General features: G+C 43.3%; 1 protein-coding gene across 1 annotated transcript in view; it reads left to right on the top strand.

Annotated features, from left to right (window-relative positions):
• The window catches only part of IPMK (inositol polyphosphate multikinase), a 130,848-nt gene that overhangs the window by 26,406 nt on the left and 77,311 nt on the right, over positions 1-27,131 (top strand). The window contains exon 2 of the mRNA XM_069240976.1: positions 22,294-22,379. Within this exon, the coding sequence (XP_069097077.1) occupies positions 22,294-22,379 (86 nt within the window). The remainder of the gene's footprint in view (positions 1-22,293; positions 22,380-27,131) is intronic.

The raw sequence follows: 27,131 nt of genomic DNA on the forward strand, positions 1-27,131 counted from the left end.
TCTAAGAAGCAGCCCAGGTTTGTGATCTGCACATAATCTTGTCCGAACGCCTTTGATTCCCTCATGAAAGCCATGTACACAGCACCTGTGATCAGGTCCCCTGATTACTCCAAGGAATTCATAGTGCAGAGGGACGCTTCAGAACATGGCATGGGGCAGTCTTAGCACAGCTGAATGAGGAGGGCCTAGACCAACCAGTAGCCTTCATTAGCAGGAGGTTACTTCCACGGCAACAGAAGTGGAGTGCCATTGAAAGAGAAACATTTGTTGTGGTCTGGGCACTGAAGAATCTGGGACCATACATGTTTGGGACTCACTTCCGGGTTCAGACAGACCACCGGCCCCTCGGATGGCTCATGCAGATGAGGCATGAAAATCCTAAACTCTTGAGATCTTCCATCTCCCTACAGGAGATGGATGATACGGCGGAGCATTGCCCGGGGACTGATCATGCCAATGCTTATGGTCTCTCCAGATTCCTCCACCTTAGTGATGGGAGCTCCCAGGGGATTGGGTAGCTGTCCCCACTTTCAGCTCGGGACACGTTAGAGCTGAGAGCCTTAGGATGGTCATCCCCCAACTTTTTGCCTGCCTCCCTCATTTTTTCTGACTCTGTTTTTGCTGGTTTTAGGGCTCTTCAAACTTTATCACTGCTGAACAGTGCTCAAGTGCATATGCTCTCTCCCCTAAACATAATAACATTGGTTCCTACCCAATTGGCATATTTAATTAACCTGTAAGTCCCTAGTGAAGTGCACTACATATGCCCATGGCCTGTAAATTAAATACTACTAGAGGCCTGCAGCACCGATAGTGGCACCCACATAAGTAGCCCCTAACCATGTCTCAGGCACGCCATTGCATAGCCTGTGTGTGCAGTTTCACTGTCACTTCGACTTGCCATTTCAAACTACTTGCCAAGCCTTAAACTCCCCTTTTTCTACATATGTCACCCCTAAGGTAGGCCCTAGGCAAAACATAGGGCAGGGTGCTATGTAGGTAAAAGGAAGCAAATGTACATATGTGTTTTACATGTCCTGGTAGTGAAAAACTCATAAACACGTTTTCCACTACTGTGAGGCCTAGATAAGAACTGCCCTCAGATACTTTTAAGTGGTAAATTCTGATCTATAAGGAGGAGCCCTTGCATGTTTAGTATTGCCAGAATGGTAATAGAAAATCCTGCTTACTGGTGCAGTTAGATTTAATATTACTATTTTCGAAATTATATTTTTAGAAAGTGGCCATTTCTCTGCACTTACTGCCATCTGCGCCTTACAGCCCGTCTCCAATCCACGTCTGGTCTGTTCTGGTTGACAGCTCCCCTTGTGCATTCCACCCATATAGCCGTAAACGCAGGATGCTCAATCACATCTGCATTCATCTCCATACTGAAAATGTCTCATGCGGCAGGAAGGGTGGGGGGGGGGGGCTCTCGCTTACATTTCAGAGGCCAGTGGCCTGCCCTCACACAAAGGACTGATGACCTTCCATAGGGATCCTGGCAGACAGGATTGGGCAGAAAGGAGAACTTCAAAATCACTCTTTAAAGTTTCCCCCTCACTTAATGGCATTCCTGGGTATATAAACTGGGTCTCTGACCCCACCGAATCAGACACTTCTAGCTCGTAGCTAGTTTTTTTACTTTCTTGACTCCAGGACTGACTTCAGCAACTCCAGAACAGACGCCGCTGCCTGATGCCACACAGCCGCCTGCTCCGGCTCTATGGTACTCACTGCACGCAATGACCGCGGCCTGGAATGCAAGTCTGATGTTGCCGCAACATTCCAACATTACTGATGTCACACAGTTTGATTGCGACACTGCAAAGTCGACTTCTCACGTCTTGACCAACTCAATTCATCTGACCTGACCTGACAGGTCTCTAGGAGCCGACACTTCGCCACCAACACTGCACCAGCTCCCCCTGCAACCGGACGGAACCAACGTCTCACCTCCCCTGCCCCGCAATACGGAACAGACGCCACACCTCCCCATATGCCATAAGGGACTGACACTGCATTGACTCCCAACGATGCTTCACCTCCACGACTCCATGCAACTTCTTTATTTCTTCATTTTCAAAGGTACTGTACCTGGGGGTCCGTGTGACTCGGTTACCGGTGCACGTGACATTAGATTATTGGAAGTGACTCTGTCAGTGACGCTGTAATAGCCCCAGTTGGAGCTATTGAGTTTATAAGCACCTTAGTGGGATTTAATCTATAACAATTCATAGCTTTGCTTGTTTACTTTGGATTTTCATCATTTTGACCTTATTTTATTCAAATATTTTTCTAAACCTGTGTGGTGTGTTTTTGTTTTGTTTTCACTGTGTTACTATATGAATTATTACACAAATACTTTACTCATTGCCTTCTAAGTTAAGCCTGACTGCTGTGTGCCAAGCTACCAGAGGGTGAGCACAGGATAATTTGGGTTGTGTTATGCCTGACCTGACTAGAATCCTTTTGGAAGGCAGGTTGCTGGCTGATCCCCTGATTAGAGGGGCAACATCACTCATATACAAAATAAATTGCTCAATAACTCCCTGTTGTCCTCTAGAAACTAAGAGCGGACTGAAGAGGAGTGGCTGGTGGCTGTCAGGGGCCACAGAGAAATTGCTATTAAGGCGGGGTTCAGACGTATACAACTTTGCATCCTGTATATAGCTTAATACGCAAGAACTACCCTTCGGAGAATGGGGAGGAGTACGTCCCAAATGTATGCCAGATACTTTGCCCAGAATGACACTTTTACACATACTATGGGGTTGTCCGAAGCATCAGAGCTACTGGACAGAGATGACAGACTGCATTAAACATGTAACGGGTCTGCCCATTACAAAAACCACCAAATGGTTTGGGCTGAATATAAGGGGAGGGGGGCACAATACCAGAATACCTAAGATTATGCATTGCACTGTGCCTTATAGTAGAAAGCAAAATAAAGGCAGATGGGGGAGGGGAAGATGGGGTGGAGTGAGCAGGCAGTATCAGATGTGACAGAATGGGAAAAGAATATGGACTGGTATATGCAAGTGGAGTAGTTAGTTTATGAGAGGAGGTGCTGCCCCAAGAAATGGGTGAAAGTCTGGTGGCCATTGAAGTCTTATTGAGGGCTTTAAGTTGGGACTGCACCGCTAATCATCACAAATGTAAAACCCCTGGGTCGAGAGATTACAAATGTATGACTGGTGACAAATTGTTACTGTTCTGCTTGTTGAACTCAATAAAAAGATTTTGAAAAGATGTGGTACTTGCAGACGGTTGCTGAAGACACCAGACCTAAATTTTGTTAGAATGGCACGGGGAAAAGTAGGATGGTCCTGACGACACCTCGGAGGTCTATTCAGTGAGGGGAGTCTATCACCAGATTTAAACCTAGACTGCTTAGATTTATTATCTAATATGTAATGCCTGCAATGGCAGATAAACAGTTTTGACCCGTGTATCCAAACCCCTGTGAGGTAAGAGTTCGGCAGGTCAAGGGATAGGAAAGCAAGATGCAATAGCTAAAGACTGTATCTAATCTGAAAGGCAGGACACGAGTTATACAATGGGGCCCAGCACTGTATCAGTAGCACACCACAACGACTCCGATTCCCTTTGGAGAGCATGTGTCAGTGATACGTTGTAGATGAATATGCCCTTTTTTTACCCTCAGTATGTATATAAGGAGGCGTCTAAGCACTCTACACTAAACCTGGAGCATCTAGCTGAAAGAGATTAGTCTGTCATTATGAAGAGATACAACCCCCTCATCAAAAAGGCATCCTCTGAGGGTGGCTTGAACAATATTGACAGGTATTATTGACCCCTAACACCTTCGGTATTGGATGAGAACGCCAGCAGGGCACTCTTAAAGACGAGGGCGCGATGTTACAGGTTTTCAAGAGGATCTCTGCCATCGGCTTGAAAAGCTCAGCCTCAAGGATTTACAGCAGCTCACATCCCCTTTTAAATGCAACAGCAGTGGCGGCGATGGATCAAGCGATGAGTTAAATGTTTCAAGCATTTTTACTGACGCTGGAGCTGTAGAAGAATTTATAACACCTCCTAACTCACCGGTCTATGAAGATAATGGGTTTGTGGAGGGAAAGACATCGGCCACGGTCATTGTGCAACAGGCGTGTCAAAACACCGGTGCCTGTTATGCATCAATGGATCTGTGGAACTCAAGATTTCAGAGCCGCCGCCTTGTGTCAAGAAAATGACGAGGTTAGTAAAATACGCTATAGACACTTAAAGTATGTAAATGTATATTTTGTTACCTTTTAACTAATAGTTTGTCTTTGTTTCTGTTTGAACCATAGAAAACATCAACAAAAAGACCCATGGGAGAAGGGTCACCATCAAAGGTTAACGATGTAAATTTTTACTGCTTATTTTGTTAAAAATAGTCTGAAAGTTCCACAAGCCAGAGCAAAGAGCTGCTAAGAATTGTGTTTGTACCTATAATGGTGGCGTTTTTTAAAAGGAAACTATTGGCATCCCACAAGACGCTGTATGGCCTGTTAAAGGCTTTGCAGCGACTGTTGTGCACACGTGTGAAAAACAACTATTATAATCTTTGGTATGATCTTAAAATTAACGAACTACAGCAGGAGGCTCATAAGTGTCTATACAAATCGTACACACCAAGAAGAATTCGACATATGTAGCAGGCTAGACCCGTACAAGGTGTATACATTGTTAAGAGTTGTGTAGGGGATGTCTGAGGAAAAGAAAAATGTACACCCCAATATGGTTAAGATCGTAGCAGAAGCGATCAAAGAGATATAGGCCCTCATTCTGACCTTGGCGGGCGACTACCGCCGGCCGCCAGGCGGGAACCGCCAAGCGGCCACTTTAACGCGGCCCACATTCCGACATTCCCGCTGGGCCGGCGGGCGCTAACCATGTTAGCGCCGCCGGCCCAGCGGGAATGAGGCCGCAACACAGGAGCCGGCTCCTAATGGAGCCGGCGGTGTTGCGGCTGTGCGACGGGTGCAGTTGCACCCGTCGCGCTTTTCACTGTCTGCCCTGCAGACAGTGAAAAGCAGGCCGGGGCCCTGTTAGGGGGCCCCTGGACACCCGTTACCGCCAGCCTCTTCCTGGCAGTGTACACCGCTAGAAACAGGCTGGCGGTAAGGGGGTCATAATCCCCAGGGCAGCGCTGCCCTGGCGGATTATCACCGCCGGGGGAAAATCGGCAGGACACCGCCATCCCCGGTGGTGCGACCGCGGCTTTACCGCCGCGGTCAGAATGGGGTTTGAAGTACCGCCAGCCTGTTGGCGGTGCTTCCGTCATTCTTGCGACCGCCAGGGTCAGAATGACCCCCATAATAATCTAACCAGGTTCAAAACTTGAGAGTATGCAGGGGTTATGTATGTATTTGGATAGGAAGGGTTATAGGAAGACGTATGTGTGATGTTTATTGTAAAAATAGAAGAACTGGTTCATTAGCCCCACGAAGACTGTTTAAAAAAAAAAAAAATAAACATTGCCTGGGTAGAGAGTCATCACATTGTTATTTAACGTACATACTTACTCCCTTTTCAGAAGGTTGCGGTGCAAGATGTCTATGAGTTACAACCCTGATACATATGCATTGCCACAATGGTATATGTGCTAATTAAAGAAAGAATAGATGAAATACAATCTGTAACTCTGCATTATTTGAACATTTCTGAGCCGCCTGCTACAATGCTGTGTGACAGTCCTGAATGTATAACCAAATGATGCATCAAAGCCTGGATTCCTACAGCGGATAAATACTGGAGCACGTTGAAAAGGTGTATGCACAAGTTAAGACTTTTGCTGACGACCGCGTTACGCACAGCCTCGGAGCCTCTGACAGGTGATTATTTCACAAAGAAGGGTTTAGTATTGTCAGGCCTAGAACTGTACGAACTTATGAATGCTGTCAGTATCCTGAGTGTACAAAGTTATAGGAGGGGTGAGAGGGAAGTCGTGTCCAGAACTATCGAGTGTATATCTATAAAAATAGCAAAACTTGTGCCGCTGAGCACAATTAGCGACGTGGCCCCTGTTCACGCGGAGACATCTTAGCTATATTTTAGACTAAATATTAGGTCGATGAACCAAACCAAATTTGTTTTGAGAGGATGTCATTTGAAACATGTCATAAATAATATATATAAAACAGTTCAACCTCAATAACCACACCATTGTATTAAGAAGTTAACAATTTTATTTCCCTATATTAACAACGCTTATGTCATGAAAATAATTCACAAACACAAATGATACATATAGAGAAACATAAAGACTGATTCATACGCCGTACATATCTGAGTCTAATCAACACAAATAGACAAATTATCTCAATGTTTATAACACAAAACCATAGCAATAGAATGTGAGCAAGTAAAATTGAATACATCGAAATAATGATAAACCAACTAAACATCAAAAACAATTCATGAGCGTGTGAGAAACGCCTCCCTCACTAACCACTAATTAGCGTTGACATGTTGGGCTTCATGTAAAAGGTTTAGTAACACAAATGTAGAAAACATCTAGCTAAGCTTCTATCAAAATACTAAGTAAACAGCAGTATATAAACCCTTGAAGTTGGTACCTGAAAGACAAATAACAATTCACATCACATACTTTACCCAATGCTACAGAAATCAGCAACAAGGACAGGGTTAATGGTTTAGAAATGGACTATAAGGTACACTAAACCATTTAAGCATTAAGCTTCTTCATAAGCAATAGAAAGAATCACTTCAAGAACTAAACTGAACTCCGAGGAATAAATGAGCAAATGCACACTGAATAATAGTGTCTGAACATTAAATTAAGCTTGTTAAATGAAATTGATTGGTCATACCTTTCTCACCTTATGCTTCAACCAATCAGAACATTAACAGATATCCAAATTATACAATTGGTTTACTCCAAGCTTTCTATTTGCTGTTACTCCATTGACGAAATCTAAACTAATATATCTTATTTTCTGGACTACCTTTTTTTTTCTACCTCCTCTATGGATCCTTTTTTCCACTCAACCAAAGTCACAGGAAGAATGATTACAAAGTTGTTTTCCCCATCGCCTCTTTCCCTCGAAGAAAAACATACAAATTAGTAGCATATCCCTAAACAATGAAGTCAGTCATGCTACGGAACACATTAGAAACATTTTATACAGCTTGCGTTACACAATGACCTTGTATCTGCTTCTACTTCAGTTAAATATACAATTTAGTTCTATTATTTGTTTTAGTCAAGAAACACACTCTCTTGTAAACACAGAATAATTTTTCATTAACTTAAGTTAGCATGAACAAAATATAGGCCTTACATAGGATGGTGGCCATTCAGTTAGTCACATTTTCATCAGCATAATATTATCTAATTAATCCACACATTAGTCTGTAAATATGATTATTTAAAGACTCAAAATGTTATCAATGCAATCTCTGCTTCCACACCCCTATTAATGTATGTAGCAAGTGTAGTACTATGTACACATAGTCAAAAGAGAGCATACTGTCAAACAACACCAACATAAGATCTGTATCTAGCAAGTGTAAAGTATATTGTTTTTATTCTATGATAATATTCTTTATTTTTAATACATTGGCATTTCACAAAACCGGTGTCCTGGTTTGTAACAGATGCCAAATTTAATATAAAGCATCAGCGGGACCCTTTAAGCATCCATGCTGAATTTCCTCATGGTTATTACCCATCTTTGGCCGCGCTGGTCGACCCATGAACAAATCCATAGCCAGCATTGAGACGTATGCGAATATTCAGTTAGTTTTAGATAACATTAGACTGAAGGTGTTTCTTAAAGCTCCAAATCGTGATGTAGTGTTTAACTGTTAGGGTAAATTAAGAAGGGTTTTAGGAACAGTACAGCATATCAGAAGTCAAGTAGAACTGCACCAGTCGTGCCCCCATCTTAACGGAGGTTTCTATACACTACGTGTATAGCGAAATCGTAGAGTCGCAGAGGATAGGGGATAGTTATTCACTGTTGCTAAGATGGGTCCAGGTGAAGGGTGAAAATAACACAATGGTTAATATACAATATAACAAACCTGACTGCTTATCAATTTCTAAAAACTATTTAGACACCATTACTATCTTGATCTCCGATGATCAGGCTGAGCCGGTGCCTTTAAATACGGGAAAGTTACTGTTAAGCTTCATTTAAGACCGCGACGCAAGAGCGACTATTAACAAATCATCATGGTGATTATGAAAACATACGACGACCCCTCTATGTATAGGGATTGTTACAGAAACCAGGCTGGATGTGGAGCCCCACCACCGTACTTTCAAGGGGACCTAGCTATGTACAGGGCTGGTTTGGGAGTAGGGGGGGGTTCTTTCGTAGTTTGTTTAGAAGAGCTATGCAGCTCTAGAGAAGAGGCTACGAAATTACAAAACTGCATGTTAAAGCGGTTGCCATGAACATAGCGCAGGACGTGGTGGGTTCTGTGACGTTTGCGGTTGTCGAACTTATGACTAAGCAACCTCAAAAAGGAGCAGGGCTGGCGTACAAGTCTTGCACACCTGTTAAAAGGAAGCACAGTGCTTCAAAGCGTAGGGGGCCACTGGCCGCCTAGTAAAAAAAAAACAAAAAAAACACTGATCTTCAAAAAGCGCTCACAAACAAAGATGCGTAAGTCGTAAGAGAGCTTCAAAGAAGAAGGAAAGAAGGGGCGCTAACGCAAATATTTTTAAAAAATCCAAACAACTTAACATGGCCTTCGTACTTTGCGCATCGGGTGAATGTGTTAAATCGGAGTTAGATTTGGTTTCTCTAAAACCAACAGACTAGCATCAAAAACAGTTTTTTCATGGAGGTATCTCCAGTAGCTGCTTTAACACCTTTGGCGCCAATAAGAGTTTTTTTATATCAGGGCCCACAGCTATGTATTTGGATCTCAATAATACCCTGCTGCACCTCATCTGTAAAATTGTAAAAGCGGATGGTTCCAATATAGCGAACGAATGGTGACGATGGCTTACCCCATCGCAAGCATGCTTAATCAGGTGGACGTCACCCTTCAGTGATCGGCTTATCATGCAAAGTGACAACATGTACACTATAGGGCATACATTGAGAGCATTCTTAATTACAGCAGCGATGCCTTGGACACACAGCTTTCAGCGGGGCTCTTCTACATAGATACTTACGGTAATTTTGAAGCTACAGCTCTGGACAGTCACAATCAGGGTTTTGCAAAAAGAACAAGCTTCGCCATGGGGAGTAGACAGTTTGACCTTCTAGGCCGCATACATTAGGACCATTTCTACCAAGATAAACTACTCGTCAACGGCATCTATTTTAAGATCAAACTAACCGGCAACAAGGGACTCGTTCTGTCTCATCAGTGGTAATTCAGAACAGTATAAACTCATTATATTGTCCATCAGTTTGTTTGTAAAGATAGTGAAAGTGTCAGCAAGCGTCCGACTGGCTCACCCCGAGGCCTTACCACTATTCAATGCCAAGTACGCCTTGAAAAGAGTCACTCTGAAGATATATAGCATTCCAACCGGTACCAGATTAACCCAGCAACAAAAAGTATTTTTGAGACAGCTACCGAAACTTACTATTATAGGGGTTTGTGGAAAATACAGCTTTTAGTGGCCTCTATACCTCAAACCCTTTCAATTTCAGACACTACGACGTCAAGTACGTTGCGCTGGTACACGAGGGTGCTGTAATTCCTGCAAACCCTACGCACCTAGTTTTGGAACATCTAATTTTATCTGAGAATATCTTGGACTGGTGTTGATAACCGGAAAACACCTGAGGGACTCGGAGTCATCATAGCAAGAGAAGGATAATGGGCCTGCTTTACACTGTTCGCTTTCGGTCTGATGCCCGATATGGAAGACGGTAATCACTATAATCTGATTAAAAAAACAGAAATCTAAAAGCTGAGATACGTTTTAGTCAACCCCTGGCTACCAATGTGAACAAGACTGTATTTGTGGTGTTCGACAGTGTCATCCAGGTCAGCCACGCTCGCCAGTTCATGTTTTACTATCTTTAAAATATGGTATAGTGAACACTGTACAGATATGTGAGTTCTTAAGGAGGCATTAATATGCAAAGAAATACTTTTTAGATGTTTTCCCAAGCAATGGACTACCTAAGTAAGTGGGTGTAGAAAAACCGCGCTCGCTAATCTTTAACACAGATCCACATTACAAGGGTGGCACACACTGGATGGGAATATTTTTGGATATCGACAAGGTTACAGTGTTCGACAGCTCAGCAGCGTTCCCTGAGCACAGCGTCTATACAAAACCCATATTCATTTATATAAAAAAAAATGCTATTAGGGTCGATATATAACAAGATGCGGGTGCAGAATTCCTCAGTCATCACATGTGAGGAACACTGTATATATTTTATTAGTAAATTGTCTGAGGGTATTATGTTTAGAAATTGTCTAAATCTATATTTGAGCGATCTAGTGAATAACTACTGTATTATTGTGAAGTATGTAAAAGAAAACGCTGGGTCTACGGTGACCATTGTTTAAACAGAATACTATGTTTGTCAAACGTGCAAGGCCATGTAATGCGTATATACGTGTAACTATAATTGTCTACAATAAAATAATTTAAACCCTAAATCAGACTATACATTTTCATTATGCTGCTAGGACACACATTAAAAAGATGGCAGAAGAGAGAAGAAACGGTTAAAAAGTGTTTATTACACATAATTTTAGTACAAGCATTAAGCGACCAAACATACCAAAGAAAATAAATGATGAAAGAAATCAATACATTAATTGCTGTAAAACTGTACACACAGACAATGTAAAACATATACATAGGATCAAAAGGTACAAGTATCAAATATTTAACTAAGTGTTCCTTTTGGACGATGTCTTTTTAGGTTTGAAAGGCAGAGGTGCTATGTTCCAAGAGGGGGATAGCTGGTTGATAAGCGGGCTGCGGGCACCGCAGCACCGGATTTAAAAAACAGACGTTGGAGTACTTGGAAGGCTGTAAGTAGGGTCCTTCAAACTTTCAAGCAGCCGTCAGTGTTCAGCATTACTGACAATTGTAGAAGGAACGTTGAGTTCTGCAACGGCATGTAGAAACTGGTCTCAGCCTCTTGGCACTTTCTGGAGCGATAGGGCTTTGAGGTTTGTGAAACCTTTGAGAAGGTCATACATATGAGACCCAACAATCGGCTGCCCTTTGTAGAGGAATTCACCCAATCAGTCCACAAGGTTAGATCTTTAGAAGCCGCCATTATACTTACTAACATTTGCGCCCCACCTCTGTACCTCTGACTTATACTTTTTTAAAGTTCTTCAGCAAAGACATCTGAAGATTGTGGTGCTGGGGGATCAACAATTGTGGGTGCTGTTGAATCTGAGGCACTGCGAGGGCTGGTGGTGGTGGATCAAAGTTGAGGGTATGTAGAGTCAGTTTGTTTTTTCACACTGCCATCTCTTGTAATACTGTAGACATTTTTTAAGAACTCTGGAGTAAAGATTGGCTTTGTCTCAAGGTTTTAAATCTTTACAGTTCAAAATGTTTTTAATCTAGGGCATAGTGTTTAATTTTTTCGTCTATCCAATGCGTCACCCTTAGACTGGCCCAACTATTCCAACTGTTGGCGCTGTACTAAGTACATCTTTTGGGCGTAATCCATTAGTTTTGGTTAGGAGGTTTGTTATGAAAGGAATTGCTATGCCCAGAAGCGCTCCTATAAAGCCGTCTGACGGTTTTACAAGTTTCTTCTTAGAAATGAGGGATTCCCTTTTTATTACTAAGCTTTTTTGATAAGGTTACGCTTCTTCAGCACGCAGAACTGACTCTCTGATGAAAGGACATTGCCGTTTAGGGTGATGCCGGGAATAGCCACTAAGTCGTCCGAAGCCAAGCAAAGGGTGGCCTTTCTTTGTTGGGGGCTAGCTGTGACAAGCATTTTTAGGAGGGCTAAACTACAACGTAGATGTGCAGACATGGTCAGCACCTTCTATTATATGGCTTAGAGTGTAAATGTTACAAACTTCTTTTTATATGTTTGAGTCTGGATTTAGCTATGTAAGCGACGGTGAGGTCTGGACGGAAAATATCAGCACGTAGTCTTCTAGAGTGTTGGGTTTCAAGTCCACCAGCAGGTAGCTGAGAGGTTTAGTGGTAGCATCGATAAAGGCTTCTAAGAACAACTGGGTGTTTGTGAGGTACATCTGCTTAACGATGATAGATATCTGCTGTTTGTCACAGGGGTTTGAAATAGGACGAGGAATGAGGCATTTAGAGCTATAGAGTGACTGCTCTTACCCTTGTCTAACAAGTTCTGCACGATGTAGCATATGCTTAGATTGCGATGATTCGAATAGTGGATAAAAGCTTTTTCTGTTTCGGGATATAAGTTCGTCTACAAACACCATGTTTATAAGGTGTTTAGGTAACAAGGCATCATCATTGAGATTGTTGGGTATGCCTTCTGTAAATTTGAGGTGGGGGAACCTTAGGGATAGTTCCTATAAAGATCTTGCCAGCATGAATTAAGCTACACAATGTTAGTTGGGGTCTGGCATAAAACCCCCAGAGCGTTTTCGAACAACTTCTTTTTAAAATAACTTTTACCACAATTTGAGGGGCCTGCTAATCGCAATAGAATGGGTGTTGCAATCTTGTGTTAATAGTCGTGGGGATTCGCAATTCTAGTGTGACTTTAATAACCGTATGGTAGGGTTTTGTAGTCCTCCGTAAGGACCCTTTTATCAAACACAACATGTAAGGTTTTCTGCAAAGGCTGGGTTTAATTTCACACTGTTTTTAGGACCGCACTATGCTAGGCTGTTGTACAACAATGGTTTTATTATTTTAGCCATCTTTCGATATAGCGTATTTGTTCACCAGATCCTTTAAACTGTCAAAGTTGATTTTGACTGTGTTATTAACATTTAAGGTGATGCCTTTATCTTCCATACACACAGAATTGTTTGCTGTTTTGTAGGAATATGTCTTTCATCCCGATGAAGTGAACTCTACTATGTAGTTGTCCTTATCTAGTTTGCTGGTTAAATCTCCTAGATAATCTCCTAGGGACGGGGTCTTCATCACCCGCCTTACTCACAAAAGTAACAGAGTTGGTATTGTGACACAGAAACCGCTCCTGAAGTTTATCCACCCCCTTATAAAGCTCTAAACGAGCATGAACCATTGTGAAACAGGCTATGAAGATATTTGTATTGTTACATGTCGTGAGGTACAACGTATTTCCAGGGCAGAGCTGCGGTCTCATCGATAAACTCGCAACTGGACACATTAGAACTAGGTGAAAAAAGGTACTTAAATAACTCATCAGGATCTGTTATTATGGTAGTGTTTGAAAGGTTTGTACATTGGGCATAGTTTCCCCTTAAGGAGTTTAGGCAGAGCTTGGGTTACTGTCGCCTTGCGGGGTTGACCTTGATGAACTCTGGTCTCAATCTTATACCTTCGTGAGCGTGGTAATTGTCGATGTACTTTTGCTTAGAGGCCGCATTCACACACCATTCTGGAAAGCCGGAAGCCTCCTGTTTGTGTCTCAGAAATAAGTTAAAAAAGAGTTGCGTTGATGTTCTTTTAAAGTGCCATGTCTCCACTATTTTACATAGTCTGTAGCCTTTCTCAAGGGCCGTTTGTACCTCAATGCTGCACAAGTTACCAATAAGCATAATCTGCTCGTCGCTGTGTCTACACTCCTTAGTCTCTTTACTTCCGCACAGGTTTGAAACAACAGGAACGTTAGCTTACCGTAGACTTTGTGGGGTAGCACTGGGGAGTAAAGCCGCCGGGACGGGTAGATATGGAAAGTTAATGAGCCCAAAATATTCACCTATGGGCCTAAAGTCCCTATAGTTGATGGTCGGGGTGGCCTACAGGGTATAACTTCTGTTTGTTCACAAACGGACACAGACTTGTGAAGTCATAATAGTGTTTTTTTTTTTACCCTTGCCCACAGCCCTGTACAACTGTATAGTGTTTGTACAACAGCCAAATAAGGCATCCCGGGGTTCCAAAGGCTTGGGCAACTGTTGCATCTCAATAAAAGGCAAGAATTCCGCATCCAACGCTAGCATATCTAATCACTCATGTTCCCATAGGGTTCTCATTACAAAGCCATGGTTTTTCAACATATTCAGCATTCACCAGAGTACGGCGGTGTAAGTGTTTAAACTTGGTGCCCAACAGTCTGTTAAACTTGTGGTACTTGTATCAGCGGGGGCAACCATGGTAAAAACAACCATTGTACTCCAAAGCCGTAGGTGCACTGTTAATTACAGCATAGCCGTCTAGATAATAGGGCCGTCCTCACTCGGTATTCACCGCCCTGTAAGGCGTGTGGAATGAAGATGTTTTCCTTGTCAGAGACAAACATGAGCCATTGGACGGAGGGTGTTGAATAATGCTTCTGTTTGCCATTATAGAGGTTGGGCGGTACTACAGCTATGGTGTAGGGCTTCAGAAAGATGTATTTGTAGATAGACATGCACATTGAAGCCAGTGTGATATTTTGGAAAAGGTCTATGTAGTGTTCGGTCTTTTTCACTGTTTGGGTATTGCGCTTCAAAACCTTAACCTTTTTGGTCATTTCCACCACCATGTCTCTGAAAAGGTTGCAGGCTTTTCGTAAGATCATTACATCCACCTGACAGAATGTTTTAACTCTGTTTCAAAATGAAAGTGGTTTTCACTGTTTTCACCGTACCACTGTATAAAGCTCTCTTTCTCTGCCGGGATCATATACTCAACACCGTAGCTGTCGGGCGGGGGCATGGGACCTTCATAATTTTGATTGGTCCAGGTGTTGAAAAAGTGGGGGAAATAACTTTTGCACCCAGGGAAACGGAAGGCTTTTGGTAATTTGCTCAATTTCATGGGTAGAAAATTTAGGGTATCGAAGAACCTTATTGAAAAGGCACCTCCTTTAACAACATCAGTTTGGAACCCTAGGTGATGAGAAAGAGTTGTACACTTTTGGGTTATGAGCCAGCATAGTGTACCCGTTGAATTTTGGCTGCATGAAAGTGGTGAGGAAACTGTTCACAGCTGTGCGCCCTTCAAACTCCCAGCTGCCATCGGAAGTTAGATGATGAGCATATGTAATTAGGCTGATGTATACCTGTCTCCTATGTAATATTCGTTTTTGGTCTGAGGGATCCCTTTAACCATGTAACACTTACGTTCTGTCCCAGCATGAAAGTATACCTTACAACTGGGACATTTCATGCCTTTGCATTTATGCTCATAAGCGTCCTACCATCCACTTCCCCTACAGTCTGCTTTGTAGACACAGCGAACAAGCCTGTTGTGTATGCTCAAGCAGTTTTATGAGCGACAAAACATATTACATGTGCGACATCGTACCTTCTGCTCAGCGATCTCAATACCCCGTCTCTCTGACACATTTTACAGTGGATTTCACATTGGTAAGTTGCCTGTGTACTGTAGAAATGGTTGCAATGGGTGCACACATACTTGGCTTCTAGAAAGCCTCTCAGGTTCAAAATATCGTAAAAGTGATTTTCATAATAGAGAACGTGCGGTCTTGTTTTTCGTCCGCTCCCCGGTTGTGAAGTACTTCCAAGAACTGTTGTGGTAAAGAACTTGTACCGTAACAGCAAAATAGTTCTCAAAAAGCCCTATGTCCCTAAAACTGGTAATTCTGTTACGCGGTATTTCAAGTGCCCCATGGGCTTCAGCTGCTCTAGACATAAGATGAGCATTGGGTGTAGTGTGATCCATCAGTAACCCCACTATGCTAGCAGCCAGACACGTGAAGTTGAGCAACCAACGTTGTTTCTTACCAGTGATCTTACTATACAAGATACTCTTTAACTGTCTGGAAACACCACTCTTGTGACCCTGGACCACGAGGGTGATGACTCTGAAGGTTCCATATGCTCCTATTTCATCCTTATTCTGTAACAGGCTAGAGAGGCTTTCTAGAAATTGTACAGTGTCAAACACGTCTCGGGCATTTGGGTGAACAAGGGACTGTCAATGCCCTGCCCCTGGAAGCGCAGTTAGAAGAAATCGTTTGGGCCCACATCGTGTAACAACCTTTATATGAGCGGTTGTACGGCCTGATGGATAGCTATAACACCGTGATCAGTGGAATTTATACGGTCAAGGTTAACAAAACGGAATTCCTCATAATGCTCTATAGTGCTAAACCTCTCTCTACAGTACAACTGTACCTTCTAACGCTTTCTAAAAACATTGGTTCTGAATCCTCCGCTTGATGATCACAGCAGGATGGAGGGCTCCCTGGGTTATCATTCAGTGGTTGATTACTATGGTTTGGTGTTGGTGTATTTTTATACCTCCTTGTAACGTTTAGTCTGGCTTTCTTTAATTTCCTTATTAAAAGCTTATGGTTTCTAGCCCTATTAGCCCATTTCTGTTTCTTACAAGCCCAGCTGTTTTTAGGCAACCACCCATGGTTTATTTGAACAATAGTTTGTGTATGTACAGGTTGTGTAGTTGCCACTTCACATACTACAGCAGAGGGTCATTCAGGATGTTCGGGGGTAACCATGCTCTGAACTCTACCCACTGAGGTCTTAAAACTCCCTATGTTTATGATGTCCTCGCCTAACTTTATGTTTTGAGGCCTTGCGGGGGGCATTTTATATGTTGCGGTGTTGATTTTTGGGGTTTTAAGCAGTTTTTGGGTGGCTCTTGCGGCTTTTTGATTTTGAGCTCTCATAAGAGCTTTAGTGAGTATATCCAGGATCTTTTTATATTTACACCTATGGCCACCCGTATTAATAAATATGCTTCTTACATTTCTTAGGGTATCGCACACACCTAGTCGTGCTGGTTTATTACTTACGTCTCCAGCGGCTGATTCCTAAGATTGTACCACCTCCCTTCTACACAATGCCGACCTCTGGATTAACGCCCTCTGGGCGGCTCTGGAGGGAAAGGTATCTTGCCCCGCCTTCCCCAGCTTGAGGTTGTCAGAATTTTAGCTTTTTAACGGACTGGTGTACTTTCTTTTGTATTTCTCCAGGACCCTTGTGTGGTCCAAAACACCATATTCTGGGTCATTACTTGAGGCGTTAGATGCAGGTTTTATATTTCCCTGAGCCACCCCAGTTGCAGTTCTGTTATTAACATCAATACCCACTTTCTGAAGTGTGGGACCAGGACGGGTAAAAAACAAAAAAACTGGGCCCCAATGCGAACACTTGGTGGTTTGGAGGACTGTTCCTTGCTAGTCGGGGTTCAAAAACTCAGATTTTGTGACCCGCTACCGCCCGTACTACTATCCAGGTATGTTGGAGAGGGAGAATACTGAGGAACGTATACTCTTCATGAGGGACTGGTGGGATTGTATGCTCCCGGAGGTGTGATTGGAGACATCAGATACAGGGAACTTAAATGGTGATCATAGTAGCTTTGTGCCACAGATGGGGGGAGGGGCGATTGTAGACCGGGGGATTGCTGCATCTCTGGGTCTACGCTAGACAGTCCGTTGTGCTTGGCGGCTGCTATTGTATCAGAACTCGCCCCCACACATGCCAGTGCCATGAGAAGCCCTATACAGTGGGCATAAGGGCCCTCTACAGGGTGATCATTTTCATACCTAGGGTCCAAAATAGTTATAGGAGGTTTTGAGACCGATCCACTGGGAACCGCGTCTACATTACACATCTCAGCCGTAAAACACTTAGACCCTTGTGGACTGCGGGGTCCTGCCTGAGGCGTAACTGTTTTTAACTGAGTAACTGTTTGTAGCTCAGGGACCGGTTGCTTCCTCTTTCGATTCTTTAAGGAAAAAGGGTTTATTTTAGGATTATTGCACTGTTTGCGATCCCCTTCAGCGGTTTTACACAGTGCTTGATGTTGTGTGTCTGCGGTTGTAACTGCTCCACTGCCGGTGTGTCCCAGCCCCTGCACAGATGGAGTTCCTGTAGAAGTGTTCGGTGTACTGGTAGCTGGGTTTATTTGTAAAGTGAGGCAGTGGTTAAGGTCTGTACCTGGTTTATGATGACTATCTGTATAGCCGGGGTGTGGTTTATCCTGATGCCCCACATCGTTCTCCGCGAACGTTGACGACTTTGTGTTTTGAAGGGCCCCTGTAACGTCCTTTAAAGGCGATGCGGACCATTGGGCTTAACGGTGGACTCCTTTTGAGATCTTTTGTGATGGTTCTGTGGTGTAAAAGATCAAAATACATTTTAGGTATTGCTAGAACCGCTATATCCTACGGGGGGGGGAAGTGGCTAGAGAGCGAGTGAAAGAGGTTAGGATTCTTTTGGCTCTACATTTTTGTAAAACATACCTGATGTGTTCCAATGGGAGGTTCCTTTCTTTGTTGATGGTCCTTGTTTAGGCGCTGTAGACATGTCCGATGACATGTGGACCATGTGCACCCCCAGGGGCTCTGTACGGAAGAAATAAAATGTAACACTTACAGTATAACAGATTGACTATGAGCATTCATGGTGGCTCCCATCTATAGGCCCTGGCTTTGGAGCTGCTAAGGTTGATGCCTACATTACGTTTACACATTGGCTAATTTTATTTACCCTAAGAGTTGTATCCTGCTGCGCTGAAGCCTTTGCGTCTTGAGCCTGTAGGATCCACTGTACAACTTTGACAGCAGTTGTATCCTGTAAAAAGCAGATAAACCCCAGAAAACATTATTAGAAATAAAAGAAAATTACAATATACAACTAGGTCGTTCACACGGTTCTCTAACTATAAACCTACAAATAGCTGTACCTTGCTGAAAGGCATCCATTTCCTCATGGGTCAGCATTAGCTCTTGGGGATCCAACATACAAAAAGAGACAGAATTGACTTTAACCATAACTCATTTAATTCTACAGTCACATAATATACAGTCATAAATATAACAAAAGGCTGTGAAAGTGCTTACTTGAATAACCAATAGTTGAAACCTGCCTAAAGACTGTAATCTTGATTAAATAGCAGGGTACACATACTTTCAGAGGTATATGATAAGACAAATGTCAAATTTCACCATGAATTTTTACATGCACAATTAAACAATCTCACTCAGGATGTTAGCTGTTAAGTACACTATCAGCCCCTACAGTGTTCTGAAGGTAAAATACACAAGCCTCTTGTTCACATTTCTCGAAAATCATACTTTATTTAAAAGCCCACAGGGTGTTGCTGATGCACAACATACGATCTAGGAATCTCTCAATACTGCATTATTTATATGGTTCCAGGGCATTCACAGCCTTATTTTACTCATATTACAATATTGCTTATGGTCATTATAATGTCAGTAAAACAATTTGAAACATTAGTTAATTGTATATACTCATATAGAATAGAATGGAAGCCGGATTCTAGGATCCACACCAGGTTTTACCCTGACTCCCCATGTTCTGAACCATATGTGGGGGTGGAGCTCACTCTAAGCTCCAGCCTAGAGGGTGGAGCAGACAGGCAGAGCCAGCTCCACCACCACAGACAGTCTTTGGAGGACTGCAGGCTGTGGAGGGAGCATAGGCGCCCCAAGCATCTTTCCCACCACTTCCCTGGGACAGCAGGTTCCTAACTTAAGGTAAGTGGATGGAGTTTGGAGGGGATCGATCCTGTTGCTCAGAGACCCCATCCTTGAGAAGGTGTGTGGCTGGGGGACTACAGGACAGAGGAGACCCGCATCGCGCTCTGTGTCCTCTGACCCCACTAATGAAGTGTAGTGTTTTTTTTTTTTTTCGTTTTTTTAAATGTATTTATTTGAAAAAGAAAAAAAAAAAACTGGGTTAGTGTCTCTGGGGACTGGAACCTCATTCTCGGGCCCCAGCCAATCGGGGGCAGGTGTGTGGGTCTCAAGGACTGTGACCCTCAGGGCGATCCGTCGATTGCGAGGTCCTAACTCCCCCCTCCATCTCAAAAAACGGAGTGGGTCGGTTGTATAGTGTAGGGCCTGAGGGTCCAAGCGTGTGAGGCTTGGGCCTGTGCCTCGCGCCAAGGACGTTCTGGAGTGGGGGTAGGGGTTGAACCCTCGAGCCTCAATGGGCTCTTCTCTCAGGGCGGGGACCCCAGTGCCCATGGCTCATGGTCCCCAGCCCTGAAGGCAGAGACCGTCAGGGCTTTGGGTTGTCTTGCGCTCGGTGACCCCCACTATTAACTTAACAGGTTGTCTCTCAGGGTCCGCAGGCTCAAGCCCTGTGGTTCCTGAGAGCAGGCAGTGTTAGGCTAATAACAGAGGTCGCCGAGCCACACTCTGTCAGCGACCTCCAGCCCTTAACTTAGCAGGTTTGCTCTCAGAGGCCACAGGCTGTGAGCCTGCGGCCCTGTGCAACAGTTTTTTCTACCAAAAGGCAAAATGTGCCCTTCGTCTCTCCATAGCCCTCCCTTTCACATATGTCATTTGTTTTAAAGCGCTGGTAAAGGCTGGCTTTCCCTATCCACTCTGCTTTCTACATAAAATATAGTTCTGTTATTTGCAGAAGACTTATTAACCCCCTGCGCTACTTTATGGAGAGTCAAAACTACTGTTCTTTAGCAGGAATATTAATCAAAAGTATCTTGACAATTTAATTCTTTCTAGAAGGCTGCATGCACAACTAACATTTTGCATGTACTTTTAAATTGCAAGCTTCGTCAGTTAGTCCCTCGCGCCGACCTAAAGGCGCCCGCTGTCCTTGGGGGTGCAGAGGTCTGGAAAGTGTCCCAAAGCGTTCAAAATGCCAGAAACCCCTATGCCCCACCTGTAAGGTAATGATCAGTTGGGAGTTGGGGTGAAAGCGCTCTGTGAGCCTAGCCAAATGGGGTGCTGGGGGGCACGGGTTCGCGATGGTCACCCCAAGACCATTTTATCATAATAAAAACACATTATGCATACCAGATACAAATAATATAATAATAAATGCAATAAATAAATTAAAAAATAAAACAGGGCCTTAGATAATAGTGTTCAAAGTACATGGCACATATTACGCTCTGGATATCCTAGGGAAATGGGGCTAGAGACAGCAACGGGTTGGAATTACACTTCAAAAATATTCAAACAGGCTATAGTTATTTACTTGAAATAGAAGCTGGTTTGTATTACCAGTTTGCCCTCTGCCAGTCATATTTTTCTCCTTGATGGTCTGGGGTAGCCCTTTTCTCTGCCAAACTTCAGTACGCCACTCACAAAAACAGTCTTGTGATGTGTTTGTATGTATGATACCTATGGGGTGCTTTTATACTTGTTACAACAGGCTAATTATGCATAGGCGTTGTGGAGGGGTGGGCTCAGAAATGTTATGCTTTATGTTACATTTTCATAAAGTGTCACCTGGGGGCTACCACTTTCTACGTTGACATCTGCTAAGCATATACGGGTCACTCTGAGTGCAAAAACAGAGTTGAATAATTCATTTCTTGAAGTAAGCAGTAACAAGCAGGCCAGATAAGATACTGGGGCGGTGGGCAGCAGCTCCTCTAGAAACGACATATCGGCCTGAAGACCCCCACGTGGCCTGTTAGGCCTCACTTATTTTCCCCTTAGACACAGCTACCCTGCTTAGGTAACTATGACTTGTGTTTGAAAGATCATGCTCTATGTCCGTATACACCGTGCTTGACCCTTTCTTTACTTGTGGGCTTGAAGATTTTTTTTTTTTTTCACTTTTTAAAAGGTCACCCTTGTACAATCCCTCTAGGTTATGCAACGTTCAGGAAGAGTGGGTTGGAGCTCTGTAGTTCCACTGTGCTTCCGTCTGAGGAGGCACACTGCAGCCCAACCACCATGACAGCTTGAGCATGCCCAGACTTGTCCTCTTAGGCGCAGAAACAAGGTGCACTCCAGCACGGCTGCCATTTTACACAATACTTAGTCATGTGACTTGATTCTGTTCCTAGTGACTAGGTCTAACTTGTGATCACACTATGTCACAACACACGTCACTCATCTACACCTATGTCAGTTCCGGGGCGGGCTCTCAGGGGGCACTGGAAGTCCCGGTAATGAAACGTCATTTCCGAGGGGGCGGGACAACTGTCACTTCTTGAATGATGAGTAAAGGTATACTCATATACTACTATCATGTGCTAATAACAGGGAATCCCATTGTCCGTAATTGCCTGTGCATTCACTTTAGCTTTAAGCATATCAATAACGTTACTACGTTGTTGGAAGTTTGTTGCTGTTATAAGTGTGATATGTTTGAACAGCGGCATACTTTTTCATGTTGGCTTATTGATCCTCTTTAAAGTTAGTATTTTCCTCTGTGTACATATTACTTGTGTTAAATTGAACCAGGACATGTATAAAATCCATGCATTTTATCAGAGTATCCTTTCTTTTATAGGCATATTACAACATCCCGATGGGACAGTCCTTAAGCAGTTGCAACCACCCCCTCGTGGACCAAGGGAGCTTGATTTCTACAAGAAGGTCTTTACACAAATAAGTTTTTAATGTATTAAATGAACCTTGCTGTTTTTTTTTTTTTCTCTAGCATGTGATCTTCTGTTGACGTGCACACTTAAATTAAGGATTTCGTTTTTTTGAAGAATTTCACTTGTATGTCTAAAAATATTTCCTTCTTGTGAGCCTAATTCTTAATCTGCCTCTGGGCACTGAAACATTGTTAGCTGTGTAAATAATTGTAGTGTGAGACATACATGCATGCTGCAAGCTGTACATACGCATGTGCTGAACTCGTATCTCTGTTCTTACCTCCAGCTTGAGATCTAAAATGTTCTAATGCAACTTTAGCATTATAGTGATGCAGTTCATATAAAGCGCCCTTCTGTGAAACTAACAGCACATTTTATTTTTTGCAGTGCTTGGTGTCTGAGGACCACTGGCCATATAGCATGTATTTGATTCTTTCACAGGCACAGTCAATTTTGATTCATCAGTGGCCATTTAATTTGGATTTTCATCCATTTGAGTTCATAGCCAAGTAGCAAAGAAAACACAAGCCATTGAAAATAAATATTCTTCCTTTTGTTTTCTCACCTTTTCTTTCTACCCCCTCCAAAAAACTCGAAGACCTAAGCAGGGTGCTGCATACTATCAATAGCTCTGCTTTAGTCTTCTTGAGTGATAATTTAGAGCAGCTGGTCATTGTCATCACAGAGCTGAGAAACTTTCTTAACAGATCCTTTTATACTCTACGTGATGGGAGCATAGCTGCTGGGCTTTCACCTTCTGCTCATGTTTTGTGAAACACACCCAGCGTAGGAACTTTTGCACCCTCATAGATTTGCAAGTGTGCTTCTTCATCTTCTGGTTTTGTAGGGATCCCCTTTCTGAGCAAGATGTTTCACTTCTGCTTTGGTGTTGCTTAGTGACTTTGAACACTCAGTTCTGAACCAGTATGGGTTTTGCACTTATTTCAACTGCCCACTGAGGTCTGTCTTTGTCTCTGGCAGCCTGAAGGCCATTTCACAATAGTAAGATGTTGTGTTTTACACTTGCATTTGATGCAATCTGACGTTGATCCGTTCATCGTGCATGGTGGCAGGGCTAAAGTCAGGGCATAATAAAGAGGCAAATGGCTAAGATTTTGCTTGTGGGCCTTAGCAAATAAGAATAACTCACTCTCTTGTGGTTTAGATGATGTCCTTAATTTACCTCCCACACTAGCTCACCAGCTAAGGTTTTTCTCATCGATTCCACAAGAATTCAAAATCACAAGTTTTTCCCCTACAAAATATTTAAGTAGAGCCTCCAGTTCAGAGGTGATGCACTCTTTTTGACCTTGTTGTACTTTTGGTTCTTGCTTTAACCCTTTGAATTTGCACCCAACCATGGTATTACCTTTAGGATAAGAACATTGTTGGCTGCAGCTACCTCAAATCTGCATTACATGCTCTTTCTCATGCTAAATTATCCTTGCAACTGTGCCCCACTTTACTACCCCTAATCTTTCTTCTGATGATTTTATGGCGCCTAAAAAATTTTTTAATAATGAAAATGTATAAAGTGCGTCCTATGCCCAAAATGGCAGCTTGGTACCGAATAGTTGTAATCAGTTGTCACACAATAAAGCAAAGTGAAACCTAGCTGTGACTGAAGAGACGATTTTTGAACTTGTTATTCAGAAAACACTTTCTGAACTGTAATCTTCGCACTGATGTGTATGAGTTATAGAGGAAGAGAATTTCATTGGGTAGCAGCCAGAAAGGTAAATTACAAATCACAGAATACATACCGAGTTAGAGCAAGTGGAGCTTTTGAGGGGGGTTGGTTATCTAAGGCCGTAGAAGAGAGTGGATGGAAGAAGGTTCTCTGTTAGAGCGTTGAAGACTAAGCATGGGTACTTAAAGATGACCGGTTTCTGCACCTTACACCATTGTAGCTTTTTTTTCTTCCCTGTAGCAAAATGTTTATGGGGTAAATAGAGTAGGAGTTGTGGAGCAGCATTTTAGACCAGTTGTTACATACACCAGGTAGCCTAGAAACCCAATTAAGGAAGTTCCCATAGTGCACTCTTGCTGTGATTTGTTTCATTACCTCACAGATAATTGTGTGTCTTGTGTGATGACATGGCTAGGAAAGGGAGAAGTTTCCTGAGTGCGCTCACTAATACAAAGCTAGAGGTGGCAACTAATGAGATATGATCTTCAAAGTATAAATTATGATCAAAGCTGATGTGGAGAATTTTAGTAGTTGAAGATGGAGCTGGGGGATTGGCTTAAGGTGGTAGGCCACCACTGGCTGGACCAGGATGTACTATGCTTACCTAACAGTAATACTTCTGTATTATTACTGTTGTGCTTGAAGCAACTGGGGTCCACCTATTTGGCTATATCAGTCATGCTTGATCTGAATTTCTCCTGAGTCATAGGATTGGAATTGGGAATTTATACTATTATTTGTGTATCATCCACATAAGATAGAATATCAAAACCATAGGAACTGACAAGGGCCACTGGGGGTGCTATATTTACTATGAACAAACAACCACTTTGGATCCCTGCATCTCAATTATGACTCCTTATTGGAGCTGGTCATGGCGGCTTGGGTGAAGCCCACGTGGGTACAGCGGTAAACATTTTAATAGCAAGATGCTGTTGTCTGGCCCCAGGAGGCCTTCTCTTCCTATCAACACATAATTTTCCAGAAAGTCATACTGGCTTCCTGCTTCTCAGAACAGGGAACTGGTACTTTTCCATCTGTTCCCTTAGCTACGGATTCAAAGTGTTTGGAGGCTTTTGTGGAATCAAAACATTTGAAGGCATGGGGCAAAAATATGTTTTTGGCATGCTGCATGGCACTGAAGTGGTAAAATGCCAGCTACCCCCTACCATGCTACACATATGTTATCGGACACGGCCTCGTTGGCCTCTCTCCATCTCCCGAACACATAAGACACACTACCATTGCATGGGCAGAATGCCTGGCTCCATATCCTAAAATAAGGCCTGAATATGGCGCATTCCCTGGGGTGATCCATGGAGACCTCTATCCCAAGATCTCACATGCTTGGCTTTGGACTTCAGCATTTTCCTATGACGTGCAAGCCAACCTGCTATATCTTCCCTTTTATGGGGAGCATCTGTTCGGTGACGAAGCCGACACAGCATTGAAGCATTTTAAGGCAAGCAAGACCACTGCTAAATCTTTGGGTCTCCAGGAGTCTCAGACCTTAGGAGACTAGTGCCAGTTTTGTACTTTCTGGGCTTCTCCAGAAGCTTTTCCTTCCACCAGTGTCCGTTCTTCCTCTTTAAAGCTCTACAACCCAAGTATCCTCTTGCCAAGCAGGGTACAGGGTAGAGCCAGAGGTGAAAACCATCGATCCCTTCATCAAGTTGGCCTTCAACTCCTCCTCCTCCTCCTCTTCTGTGCCACCAAGAGAGCAGGTGTAGTTTGCTATTCCAAACCTACAGAGTCTCCGGCGTAGGTCTTCCTTTACTGGTCTGTAAGGCCATTACTTTAGACCAGTGGGGTCCTTCAGATAACAGGAAGGGGTTATACCCTATTTCCTAGCAAGAGGTGGCAGCACTTCTTTTGGAAGGAGCTGTGAAGTTAGTGGCAGAGAAGGAGATTGAGTAAGTATGTTACTTTTGATACTTCATTGTTCCTAAGAAGGACTGTGGTTTTGTTTACATCCGATACTAGATCTTTGTGACTTAAATGTTTTCTCAGGAAGGAGAAGTTCAAGATGCTGACTGTGACTCAAGTTTTGCTGGTGTTAGAATTGGGAGACTGATGGTCACTTTAACCTGCAGTATGCTTACTTTCACATTCTAGTCCTGCAGTCTAATTGGAAGTACTTGGGCTTTGTGGTAGGTTTCACCCATTACCACTTTGCAGTGCTTCCATTGGGTATGACAAAATGCACCATAGGTTTTCACCAAGGTGATAGCAGTTGTTGCAGACGACCCTCCATCCCCCCCCACCCCCCCCCCCAACCCCTTGATCTCAGGAAGTCAGACATGCACATCTTTCCCTCCTTGGACGACTGCCAAGTCACCCAAAATAATGTGGTGCCATCTGCAGTGAACTGTCTCCTTACTGTTTGACCTGGGCTTTTCAGTCAGTAGGCTCATATCTCACCTACAGCCCTCTTAATGCTGTTTATAGGGTCAGTTCCAGAAACCATCCTTCTCTGAGTTGTCCCTCCTCTTCCTCAGAGAATCCTCGACATCTAGAAGGTGTTTCCATTTTTTCTGGAAGGTGCTCGAGTCCCAGTTCTGATGGTCTTGCGTCTGTTGACTTTATGCATACTACTGGTCATACACCTGCGTTGGAATACAAGGACTCAACAACGGTGTCTCTGCAGGCAGTGTTCCAACACAGGGGAGACCTGTTGACCCCATTGTGGCTCCTCTGAGTGTTGCATCAGATGTGCCTTGGGGAACGAGGTGAGCTTTCACAAAGAGACACCCTTCAGTCCCCCTCCAACAGTCATGTTGGGCACACTGTTAAGGGATTTGATTAACAGCTAGTCATTTGACCTGGTGTTTGAATATCCGATTGCTGTTCACAGGTGGCATTTACCCAAGTGGAGGTGTTCTCCTCTGAAAATGCTCAGTGCAAGCCGTTCTGCACCCTCCAATATCTGTTGAGGGGAGACTTGAGGGGGGACACGTTTCAGTTGAAGTGGAACTTTCAGCCATGCCCTTCATTCCTCAAATTTTGAGTAAGATTTACTAAGACCAAGCCCACGTAACTCCCATTGCTTTGGACTGG

This window comes from Pleurodeles waltl, chromosome 6, assembly GCF_031143425.1.
Source record: "Pleurodeles waltl isolate 20211129_DDA chromosome 6, aPleWal1.hap1.20221129, whole genome shotgun sequence".
NCBI lineage: Eukaryota > Metazoa > Chordata > Amphibia > Caudata > Salamandridae > Pleurodeles > Pleurodeles waltl.